Source organism: Engraulis encrasicolus, chromosome 7 (assembly GCF_034702125.1).
Source record: "Engraulis encrasicolus isolate BLACKSEA-1 chromosome 7, IST_EnEncr_1.0, whole genome shotgun sequence".
NCBI lineage: Eukaryota > Metazoa > Chordata > Actinopteri > Clupeiformes > Engraulidae > Engraulis > Engraulis encrasicolus.
In genome coordinates, this window is record NC_085863.1 from 30,492,107 (window position 1) to 30,504,606 (window position 12,500).

General features: G+C 45.0%; 1 protein-coding gene across 1 annotated transcript in view; it reads left to right on the forward strand.

The window, feature by feature from the left end:
• The window catches only part of gpr185a (G protein-coupled receptor 185 a), a 6,264-nt gene extending 1,238 nt beyond the window's left edge, over positions 1-5,026 (forward strand). Inside the window, exons 2-4 of the mRNA XM_063202207.1 lie at positions 925-970; positions 3,915-4,283; positions 4,344-5,026. Coding sequence (XP_063058277.1) covers positions 925-970; positions 3,915-4,283; positions 4,344-5,026 — 1,098 coding nt within the window. The remainder of the gene's footprint in view (positions 1-924; positions 971-3,914; positions 4,284-4,343) is intronic.
• Positions 5,027-12,500: the final 7,474 nt, after the last annotated feature.

The following is a 12,500-nucleotide window of genomic DNA, read 5'->3' on the forward strand; positions in this document are numbered from 1 at the left end:
CACACACACACACACACGTGCGTGCGCGCGCGCACGCACGCACGCGCACACACACACACTAGTATGTACCAGTCACACCTCCCACACCCTCCCACACATTTCACAGCTATGTACATCCGCATTCATGCTGTAGATATAAAATCATACTTTGGTAGCATCATTTAGTGCAGTATTAGCATACGGCTATGGAAATGCTGGCTACAGAAAGTAGATAGTACACATATTTATTAGAGGTCACTGAATGAATTAGCTAGTGCTATAATGATCCCAAATTATTAGTCAGGTAAATAGACTTATTAGTGAAATCACTGCTTTTGCAACAAAGGATGAAAGACCAATATGCAAATATAAATATGTATAAATACATTATATATGTATAAATATATTACAAATATATTATATCTTCAAATAATTACTTTTGACAGCGGATATGTTTTCTTTTTTTTTATCTTTTTCTATTATTTTTTTCTATCATTTCTATTTCTAAATTATCATTTGTCAGCATAGTACAGTGACCACCAAGTAGCAGCATCTTACTTCTGAGAACAGAAGTACTTGAAATGCATCTAATGTAAATATACTGTTCACAACACAAATAAGATAAAGGTAAATGCACCAAGTTAATGACATCTATGTCTATAGTACTACCCTGCAAAAAGCCAAAGTGCAGTAACTACGCCACCAACATTGAAACGGACAAATGCCTTCAAAGCCTTGGCATTAGTTGCTGTACATTTGACATAACAGTCTCTACAATGGGACACATTTGGACCAGGAGGCTTTGTTGTCACCAGATAAAGGAGATGTAATGAAGACTATTTCCAGTCTAAACTCAATTTTGTAAATACTTCACTTTGGCTTTGTAGGGAGGAGTACACAAGGCTACATTCTATACAAGTGACTGTGCTCTGCTCTTGTGTAAAGACACTACAGTCACAGGATGATGACTGGCCGCCCCCTGGTGTCCAAGGTAGAACACTGCACAGCAGATTAAAAACGCTCAACACAAATACTGTAATGACTCAGGTTTGAGTGCTTAAGTTTCGTGCATTCTTAAAATGACACATCCATATGTGGTGTTGAGGCCAATGTCATTTAGTGTGTGACACGACCCATTCAAGGGATGGAGGGCATTGGCTGGAATCTACCGGTATATGGTAAGTTTGGGAACTCCTGGCATAGAGCTGTACTGGTCGTATGGAGAAGCAGACATGATGGAAACTGATAGCTGGAGCCCACTCATACTGCACTACCTGTAACATTACCTGGACAGGCACACTATCTAGAACAGGGGTTCTTAACCTTTTCCAAAAGCAACAACAACACACACACCAGAAATATTAGTTCGATTTTTAGAAAATGAGTAAGTAGGGCACTGGATTGCTACTCCGACGACCCAGGTTCGATTCCGCCCCGGGTCATTTGCCAATCCTCCCCCATCTCTCTCTCCCACTCACTTTCTGTCACCATCTCCAACTGTCCTATCAAATAAAGGCAGAAAAAGTCCTAAAAAAATAAACAAAAAAGAAAATTAGTTCAAGGCCCACTTGGAATACCTTCAAGGTGCACCAGTGGGCCCCAGCCCACAGTTTGAGAATCACTGATCTAGAATAATTCAAATTCAAACAAGATAGGAGAACAACCCATTTTGATCATTCCCAAAGTGTCAGTGTGGCGTGTTTAAGGCAATAACATCAATTAGCAGGTCAGTGAAGGAATATACCGTATGGTATGATCAATTGTAACTTCAACGCAGGGGCACCGCAAGAAATGTTGGGGCCCATGAAAGATTTGGATTTTGTCAGTGCCATCAGTGCTTGGGCCCTTAGAATTTGTAACACCTCCCTCCCCACCCCCTAGCGGCACCCATGCTTCAATGTGTAGGCTGGAGATAGACTTTGCATCTCCCTCAAAAAATGCTACATTTTGTCACATAATTTGTTACACTGCACTTAATGTATGTACAGTAACAGGGGGACAGTGCAATAAAGTGTTAGCCTCCTCACTTTTAATCCGCATGGGCTGAGGCTTGATGGTTACGATGGGGTCAGTTTAAAATCATACCACCTCATTAGGATCAAACTAATTTACCACCACTTAACTTCACCTACAGCCCACAGGATATTTTCTCTGCTAATGAACCAGAAACAGGCAAGGGGAACTGGCACACCGAAAGGCTGATGCAATAGTACACTTTTATTGCATTTTAGAAAAACAAAAAAATGCTGCCCAAGTGAAGTGCAGACGTTTTCGGTCACAGTCAGACCATCATCAGTGATGCTAAGGAATCCAAATATGGGCCCAATGAAATAGGCTCCTACCTGTTAAATAATTAGAACCTAACCTACTAAAACATCTATGAGTTTATGTATGCATGAAGAAGCTTGTCCTTGATAATGTCGCTGGATTGCACTCTTTCCGGCAATATCTTATACCTTTGTGTGTGTGTGTGTGTGTGTGTGTGTGAGAGAGAGAGAGAGAGAGAGAGAGAGAGAGAGAGAGAGAGAGAGAGAGAGGGGGTGGAGGGGGTGGCCCCACCTGGTTGTATGGCCTAACGCTCGCTATCATGTTAGCGTTGGTCAGATTTGGTTGTATTGTTTGTATACATCTCCCTTTTTGTCTGCTATATATTTCTGTCGTCAGTGTTCGCCAGCCCCAGTATGTATCTTTTCCGGGCATGCCAAAGATCTCAGGCTGTGAATTACCCTGCCCGTTCAAAAATGAGGTGAGCATTTGACGTCAATTGTGAGATGCAAGCCCAGAACCAATGAGGTGGTCTCAAGTAGGAGACACAGACTGGAGACTAACACTCCAAGCCCAGCGACAGCCCAGGGCTGTACGCTTCTCCCGCCTCGAAAAGATGAAAATAACATTAATACCAGTTGAAACAACAACAGAGGAGTACGCGGTCTAAACAGGATAGGTGGCGGTTGATTTGTTTCGTTTAACCTCTGGCGCGCGGCGCGCGTGCAAGCTCTCCTCTAGCTCTCGCTGTCTCCCCGGTGCGCGCGCTCTCCCTCTGCCTCTCCCCGTCTCTCTCCCTCCGTCTATCTCATTCTCTCCCCTTCTCTGCGACTCCATCTTCCTTCTAAGAGGTTGTCACGGAATGCACAGGCGTTTCTTTGAAAGACCGTCATTTCACCATTTGATGGGAGTGACATGGAGCCTCGCGCGGCAGCCCTGGTTGGTGCAAGCTTTGATGTTTTAAGTGTGTGTGTGTGCAGCTTTAATCTCACTAACGTAAATTATGTATTGTATCCCATAAGTAGACTCCAGCACATGCATATATTATTAGTATTAGTGTTATTATTATAATTATTATTATTAATAATAATAACGTTGGTAGTACTATTGGGATAGCACGCATGCATAGTGTACATGCAGGACGATCAATGACATAACCCCCCACAGCACTGCACAGGTCTCGGCTGGTGCTTGACGGTGGGCTAAAAATGGAAATAGATTCCAACAATAGCGTGCCGTCGGACTCAGTGAACCCCCCGAAGTTGACGTTTCTGATTCGCTATTTTTGTCCCTGCAATCAATCTGCTGCATGCGTCGCTGCTTAGTGTGTCACGCACATCATATATGGCAATATATAAGCAGACTTTCGGTGTGTTTGTGAGATATGTTTCTGTGGAGCCTCAGTCTCGGTTTTCGTGAATGGGGAATGCATGTGGCTGCAGTTGACGTCTCTTTCTGGGATCCCGCCATGAAACGTGACCAGGAAATATATGAGTCCACAAATCATTGAGATGTAAGGCAAACGCTCTAACAGACTAAGGCTAGCCTTTTTCTCTAATATCTCTCTTTCCCCCATCCCCTGCTCTCCACACCTCCTCTCCTCTCCTCTCCTCTCCTCTCCTCTCTCTCCATCCCTCCATCCCTTCCCACCCACCTCCAACCTTTCACAGCAGTGATTCACTCTCCTGCCGCAACAATGAGTAACCAACTCTACAACACCTCCTCCGTGATCTTCAGCCTGGAGGAGGCGGCAGCCGGAGGCTACAATGACTCCGACTCCCCCACCATCACGACCGAGCTGCTGCAGCCCTCCCTCGTCCCCGTGGCCCGCGCGCTCAACCCCTGGGACGTGGTGGTGTGCGTGGCGGGCACCCTGGTCTCCCTGGAGAACGCGGTGGTCATGGCCCTCATCATCTACACGCCCACGCTGCGCGCCCCCATGTTCGTGCTCATCGCCAGCCTGGCCCTGGCGGACCTGCTGGCCGGCCTGGGCCTCATCCTCAACTTCGTGGTGATCTACGTGGTGGTGCCCGTGGCTGGTGGTGACGTGTCGCCGGGTGACATGGTGGGTGACACGGCGACCGGTGACACGGCGGAAGGCTACTGGGGCCTGGTGATGCTGCTCTCGGCCGGCGTCCTCATCACCGCCTTCTCGGCCTCCGTCCTCAACGTGCTGGCCATCACGGTGGACCGCTACCTGTCACTGTACAACGCCCTCACCTACCACACGGAGCGCACCGTCACCTTCACCTACGTGACGCTCTTCCTGATCTGGCTGACGTCGGCGGCGCTGGGCTCGCTGCCCGTGCTGGGCTGGAACTGCCTGGGCAACGAGGCCACCTGCAGCATCTGCTGGCCGGTGAACAAGAACAACGCGGCGGCGCTGGCCGTCTCCTTCCTGCTGGTCTTCGCCCTCATCCTGCAGCTGTACCTGCAGATCTGCAAGATCGCCTTCCGCCACGCGCAGCAGATCGCCGTGCAGCACTTCATGACTACCTCGCACGCCTCCTCCACCACCAAAGGGGTGTCCACGCTCTCCGTCATCCTGGGCACCTTCGCGCTCTGCTGGATCCCCTTCGCCATGTACTCGCTGGTGGCGGACAGCCGCTACCCGACGGTCTACACGTACGCCACCGCGTTGCCGGCCATCTGTCACTCCTTCATCAACCCCATCATATATGCCTTCAGGAACCCCGACATCCAGCGCTCGCTGCGGCTCGCCTGCTGCGGGTGCATGCCGCGCAGCTTCACGATGCGGCCAAGGACACCCAGCGATGTGTAGAGACCGTATGCGTGTGAACCGTACAGCATAGAGCACACATAGAGTCTCTCTTACTCGACTTACCACATGATCCATGCATTGTAACTTGGGATGGAATGCCTACTGTACCGTACGTACATGTAGGTCTGGTTATGTCCACGTGTTGCATTCTATAGCCTACGGTGAAGATAAATGTAGTCACACACAGAGCTATTCGTTTTGTTTTGTGCATTGAATACACACGCCACCACACGTGCACCGTGTACATAAAAGAACTGAGAGTTTACGTAGGTTTCATGACTTGTGTTCAGTTCAGTGTATGGTGTGTCCTCACAGGGAGCCTGTTCAGGCCTAGGTTGTGAATGAATGAATGTAATGTAGACTGGGTCTCATCGTAGCTGTAGTTTGGTGGTCAGTACACACATATCACTGTGAGCGGAGCTGCACGCACACTTGGTTTCATCTTCCCACCCAAGATATCTTAGATGATCGATCCTCATGGGGATTTAAAACCCTTTGAGGAGTAGCCTACCACCAATATGTGATAAGAATTTTGCCAAAAATTTGAGTTCTCATTATGATGTCATGAGGACTTTGCGAGATTTTTAACACAGACTTCTATGGGAGCTGTAGAATGTTTGAGTAAAATTCTAGAATAACTGGGGAGAAATCCTTACTCCTCAAAGTGTCTCTTCGCTACAAAGTCAGTCATTAGAGGATTAGAAATGTTGTTTAAATCAAAAATTCTATTTCAGGGAGAAACAAAAACTAAAGTAGTAGTAGCAGTAGGCACATTTTTGAAATGGCATATGAACTACAGATTTTGACCCACTGGTACTGCGAAGGGAGTGCTGAAACTCAACCTAATCTAGTGGAGGCGTTTTGAAGCTGACTGGTACCATGGACAGCGACACTAGTGCATAGCAAGCACACAAGCAGTAAGCCTAGGTCCCACCTTCATGGAAGGCGAAAGGAGGGGTTGGGAAGAGACAAAGGGGTCAGTTGCCCCGGGCCCAGGAAGGAGGGTTGGGGCAGAATTGGGTCCTCATTACATTGTATGTATTGGATGGGTTGCCCTTTCAAATGATTTTGTCATGGCCCCAGCCAAAGCTGTCGTTGTCTCTGCTGCCTGTCCTGCTCCCTTCAGACCAGGCGGGTGAGGATCGCTGGCGAGGAACTAGCAAGGAAGCGCCAGATGCAGCGTTCCACATCAATAATTCACACTTTAGGAGTTGGGACAAGTCATTCACGTCCTGAGTGACTAAGACAGCTTAAAACCGTGTCAGGCGGCGTTACCAAATCCATTTTCACATGTTTTTTGCACAACCATTGGAGACATCATCATGCGACATATTGTAGGTACTGTAGGCTACAACTCTTCTGTACAACTGTGTGAATCGGTTGAGGTGCTCCATGTCCGGATGCTGATATGGGTACCGATTACAGTGTGCGCGTATTAACTGAACAGAAGTTCCTTATCAGAATATATGGGTATAATTACTAATACATCTTGGCCTTTTTATTACGTATTAAGTTGGCCTGGCAATACCTGAATCATTGTTGCCAAGGTCAACTGTAAAAAAAAAAAAAACACTGCAAAATGTCTTCTTTTGCCTAAACTGAACTGATGGATTAAAAAAAAACTAACTGATGGATATTCAATTTAGATTCCTTGTATTTGTAAAAGCATACAATAGCACTATCTTATAAGGAAGTTTATTTGAGGATAAACTCAACAGAGCTATGATTTCTGAAATATAATTTTGGTTATTTGTACCTATTTGTAGCATAGTTTTATACTGTCTTTATATTTTTTGAAAGTAATTGAATGACACTTATGCACAGAAACCAATGGCCACGTGGTGAGAAAAAATATATATATTAAAGGGAAAAAAGTCAATACCTGGTCCAACACACAAAACCAAACGGAATGTTTTGTTTTGCCTTATCTAACTGTCTCTGGCAATAATCTACTGTGGAGCCTACTGTGTGTAACTGCTATACTAACCTGCAGAAGATATTACATGTAAACTTTGTCAATAATGTACTTTGATGTTTTAGAGCAACTGTGTCCATGAAGAAGGTGTGCAGTGTTCTCGTGTCAAAAAACATTTTTTGGCAGTGAATCTGATATACTTGAAGATTTTGTATTTTTTATTTTTGAGGTACTCGTATGCCAAACTAGCTATGACTTTAAAAAAAGTGAAAAAAAACTCCATTGTTCGCTTTGTTGACGGTGCATTTCCGCATACATGTCTTAATAAGCTTGACTTTGTCAGATTGTCTGTGCACTGCTACATAGGCTAACCAGGAGTGCAGTTCTGGAAAGCGTAGTTGTTAGCCAGTTAGCAACTTGGGTAGTTGTCAATGGGATTTTGCATTGAAAACAACAAAGTAGCTAATGTAGTTAGCAACTATGGTTTTGAGAAATGCACCCCAGGATTTGTCTGCTAATCAGCTGTACGTCACCAGTTTTTTGTCATTTCTTGGTATCCAGTCATGTACGTGACAGGTTATGTGACAATGTCAAGTGAAGTGTTGCCATAACTTGTGCCGACCTTGCAACTCTCTGACACGCCATCATCACATGCTTATAATCTTCTATGTGGCAGGTACATATACGAATTAGGGGTGGATTCCAATCTGCGGACTTCCGTTCTCCCTTGCTCACTTGCCTGCTTCTGACCTCATGATGATGTCACTGACAACAGAAAATTAATTCAATATCTTGCAAAATCACAATTCTAATGTCATTTTCTCATTTGCAATTGGGATGGTGAATGAAAAACAGTCCCCCAAAAGTTGTTGTGGCCAGGCTGACAGCTGGAAAACTTAATTGTTTTCTCCACGGAGGAGATGCCAGGAGGCGGGGCGAGGCCACAAGCACAAGTGGAGGACGGGAGTCTGCATATTGGAATGCACTCAGTGTGACAATTCAACCACCTTGGCACCACAAGGATTCAGAAATATTCACTCACACTACATTGGTATGCTCATCTTCCAAGGCTTAGAGAAATCATGGATGTTTCGCCTTCCTTTGTATCTCACGTGATATTAACCAAGGAACTTCAATGTACCACACCTGCATTGAACTCAAAAGTGTATGTTCTGAATGATTGTTTACATAAAAAGAAACTAGACTGCAGAGTATGTGTGCTAAGTCGTTATTTGTCCAAGGCATGATGCAATCACCCTATTTTCTGTACTGCACAAAGAATTAACACCTTGATACCCTTTATATGAAAGTATAGAGGCTTTAAGAATACACTGTGAAAGGTCGAGAACTTTGAAACATCAAGGTCTCATATTGCATTGTGTAATGTTTTCATGGACAATCACATTACACTTACACTCTCTTAAGTTTCATGGCACTTGAGTAACAATACAAGTCAAACCAACCTAAGGTTAGTGTGCCCTTAACGGTAGGGCACTAGGTTACTATGCCAGCGACCTGGGTTCCATTCCAGCCTGGGTCATTATCCAGCCCCTCCCCATCTCTCTCTCCCCACTTGGTTCCTGTCCCTCTGTCACTGTCCTATCATAACTAAAAAGCACAACAGTAAAAAAAAATAAACTTGAAAAGTGAAAAAAGTGACAAAAGTGAATGCATTGGGAGACACCTGAGTTACTCTTTGCCTCACTTTTTTACAGTGTAGATACCCACAAAAAATTGAACACCTTTTGGACCTACAAATATCATTCACCTTCCTAAACCTGGTAAATAACAGCTTGGGTAACTGTGAAATTCAGCTACCATTCTTCCTGTGTCCCCATATATTTAGCTTTTTGGAATTGAACACACCTACCTCTAACAAACTGGTAAACTTATCTGCATGTGCATACGCTTTATCACCATATTTGGTGTGACAAATGTCCCATACAACTCACTACACTACACCATAACAACACAGAGTCTTAAAGGTGCACTGTGTAATATTTTCAGTAGTTTATATCAAAAATTCATCCTGTCCATTCATAAATGTTACCTTTTCCACGAATACTTACCATCACCATTAAATTCTAAGTATTCATTACGACTGGGAAAATTGCATTTCTCATACATGAAAAGAGGGATCTTCTCCATGGTATGCCATTTTGAATTCCCAGAAATAGACATTTTAGCTGCAAAACCTGCTTTACTTTCGTCATGCGACTAAATATTAGTTTATTATTCAGTAAATATTCATGAAAAGATCAAATTTGGAGCAGTACAGTTGCAATACCTACTCTGGCCACATCCTACACAGTGCGCCTTTAAGTCACAGATTAAGACCATTATCATTTGGGTAACAAGCTTATTAGAAGGAACTGCATGAAATGCATAATATGATGCACTCAATTAAGCCTGCCTTCCCTCTCAGCCCCCTGTGCTGAGGCCTGTCTGGGTAAACTCACTGGCCTGCACAACAGAGCGGAGAGGTGGCAGGCAGTGAGGCGATGCGTGGCAGGCAGGCATGGCCATGACACAGGCTCCTCTCCTCTGGTTTCCTCTCCTCTCCTGTGTCCGCTCCATTGCTCCTCTCCTGGATCTCTGCCCCATTTACTCCTCTCCTCTCCTGTCTCCGCCCCTCTCCTCGGTCTCCGCTCCATTCCTCCTCTCCACTCCACTCCTCTCTTCTCCACTCCTCTCCTTTCCTATACTGTTTACTCCTCTTTCTCTCCTCTCCCTTACTCCTCTCTCCTTTCATCTCCACTCCTCTCCTCTCCACTCCACTCCTCCCCTTTCCTATACTGTTCACTCTTCTCTTCCCTCCTCTCATTTGCTCCTCTCTCCTTTCCTCTCCACTTTTCTCCTCTCCTTCTTCTCTCCTGTTCTCCTCTCTGATCTCTTCTCCTCTCACCTCTCCTCCTTTTCATACATGGGTTCACTGTGCTTGTAAACACGATATTGTGAGGAGGGGCAAGACACTGGCAGCCAACCACGTGAGCTAATTTTTTGACCAACAGCGGTTTCCAACAATCAGAGGTTGAGTTGTGCGCAGTTAGATTCGCGCAGTCAGGGGAAAACAAAAATTTGGAACCCATGTATTCTCTTCTCCTCTACTCCTTTTTATTATCTTCTCCTCTTCTCCTTTTTATTCTCTTCTCCTCTCCTCCTTCTAAGCTCGTTCTCCTCTCCTCTCCTCTCCTCTTCCTGGCTGTCCGTGGCATGGGCTGAACAGATGGAGGCTCAGTGATGGAGGTGGAGCGTGACGTCACAGGAGCACAGAGGGGGGAGGGGGGGGGGGGTGTCATGGCAGGAGAAGGGGGGTGGGGGGGGTAGTGCTGGTTGGATGCATACAAGGAGAAAAACACGTGTTTGCTCTCTATTCGTATCTCTCTCTCTCTCTCTCTCTCTCTCTCTCTCTCTTGCTCATGCAAGCATTCATACGTCCGCACACACATACACACGCGCACGCATGCACACACGCACGCACGCACGCACGCACGCACGCACGCACGCACACAGAGGTTGGAGGGGATGGTGGGTTAGGGAAAACAAGATTCTGATTGGTGTTTTTTTTCCCCTGTCTGGACTGGGCCTCTCCCTCTCCCTCTGTTCTGATTTAGCATGGGTGCGGCCCGGCACCAAAATAAATAACCTGATGCTACTGTAGGTCATTTCAAAGACAACCAGCCTTCACAAAACACGGTGCCCCCTTACTGCTGCTATTCGCACACACAAACATAGGAATCTTAGAAACACACACACATACACGCACGCACACACACACACACACACACGTGCATGCACGCACACGCACACACAGATTTGAGTCACAGGCTACTAACAACAACAAATCAATGCTCACTTGTGTAATTAGGAAATGAAAAGCCTTGGTCGTCATGTTCGACATCAGTTCCTAACCCTCATAAGCCTCGTGTCATTGCAAATCATTCTCACCTTACAAGCCCCAGAAAGCCTGCCCAGAAGCACTCTGTTCTGATCTCCCCTTTAACATGCATACTGGGTGTGTGTTTTTCACTCTGGTATGTTTTAGCATGCACACTGTGTAGGAGGTTACACACATATGCCAAAGCCACATATAAGCTGTACAGGCAGCATACATCCCTACTGCATAGGTTGTCTACTCTACTCTAGAAGTGTCTTAGCATGCACACTGTGTAGAATGTCATGTAACGCACATGCCTGAACCATTTCAGTTCCACTGTCATTTGGGTGTATTCTTTTAGATACCGTCAGGAATTAAGTTGAAGGACAGTTAAAAGATACACAGTGCTTATGTCTCAGCCATTTCTATGCTTCACTTTTTACAGCATACATTCCTGAAATGATACATCCTGCACAGACACTTCAAGACATTGGTACCACATGTAGTGACAGCAAAGAATCTTTTACTTTATTCTATTCTGTTCTATTTTATTCATTCCTTTTAGATTTAGATTCCTCTACAATTGCTCAGATTGTGTAGGCTATTGAGTATTTCGTCATTTTAATTCCACCCCTACTCACTGGCTCTCAGTGTTTCCGTGTGATGGCCATCTGTCCTGGCCCAGCAGTAGTGGTGGGTGTGTACTGGATGCTCTGCTGGGCCTCAGGAGGGATTAGTTAGCCATCTACTGTACCAATAGGCTATATCTATATTATCTACTATATAGGGAGAACATGGATACTGTGCAGGACGCTTTAAAAATGGCTCAGGCATGCATGCGAATAGTAGTGTGCATACTAAGTCCATACCAGAGCAAATAACAGCAGACAATCTATACACTGTACATGATGCTTTACAAAATGGCTGAGGGATGTGTGTGTTTGTGTGTGCAATGTGCATGCTATGCAGTGTGCATACTAAGTCCATACCAGTGCAAAGAATAGCACACACAATATACAGCTTTACAAATGGTTCAGGCTTGTGCATGACATGCATACTATACAGTGTGCAGTTCATACCAGAGCAAAGACTAGGAGACAAACTCTACAGTGGGCTTGGATGCTGCACAGTTTTAGTCTAAGTGAAGGTGTGAAAACAATTAGAGGAAGCAGTGTCGTACATCTTTCCATGTTTTATTCATGTTAATACATGCATATTGATTGGACGCATATCTGATGTATTGTTGGATAGATTATGTTGCTGGATAACATTTAGACGTCATTTTTTTTTTCAATTGCTCAGTTCAGTTCAAGTTCGTTGTAGTACAAGCAGTGTTACAAAAAATCTATACAACAATGGATTTGAAAAACACATCGACAGATACTGTAATACTGTACTGTATATAAATCACAGGACGCATGACTTTTCATCATCACAGACTGTGTGGCATGTGACAGTCGCTGGATTCCATATGATGTGTGCTGCGTACGTACAATGTCACACTTCCGTCAAAGGGCACTGAAAACACAGCCAATGCATACTGTACCTACGCATGGTGTGTTTAAAGTCGATAAAGTGTTTTGGCAAAATGAACCAAATCAACCAAAAGGAAACAGGCATAGAGAACAACTTCACAAATAACTCACACTGACACACAAACACACGTTCGCTTTCTCTTTTTG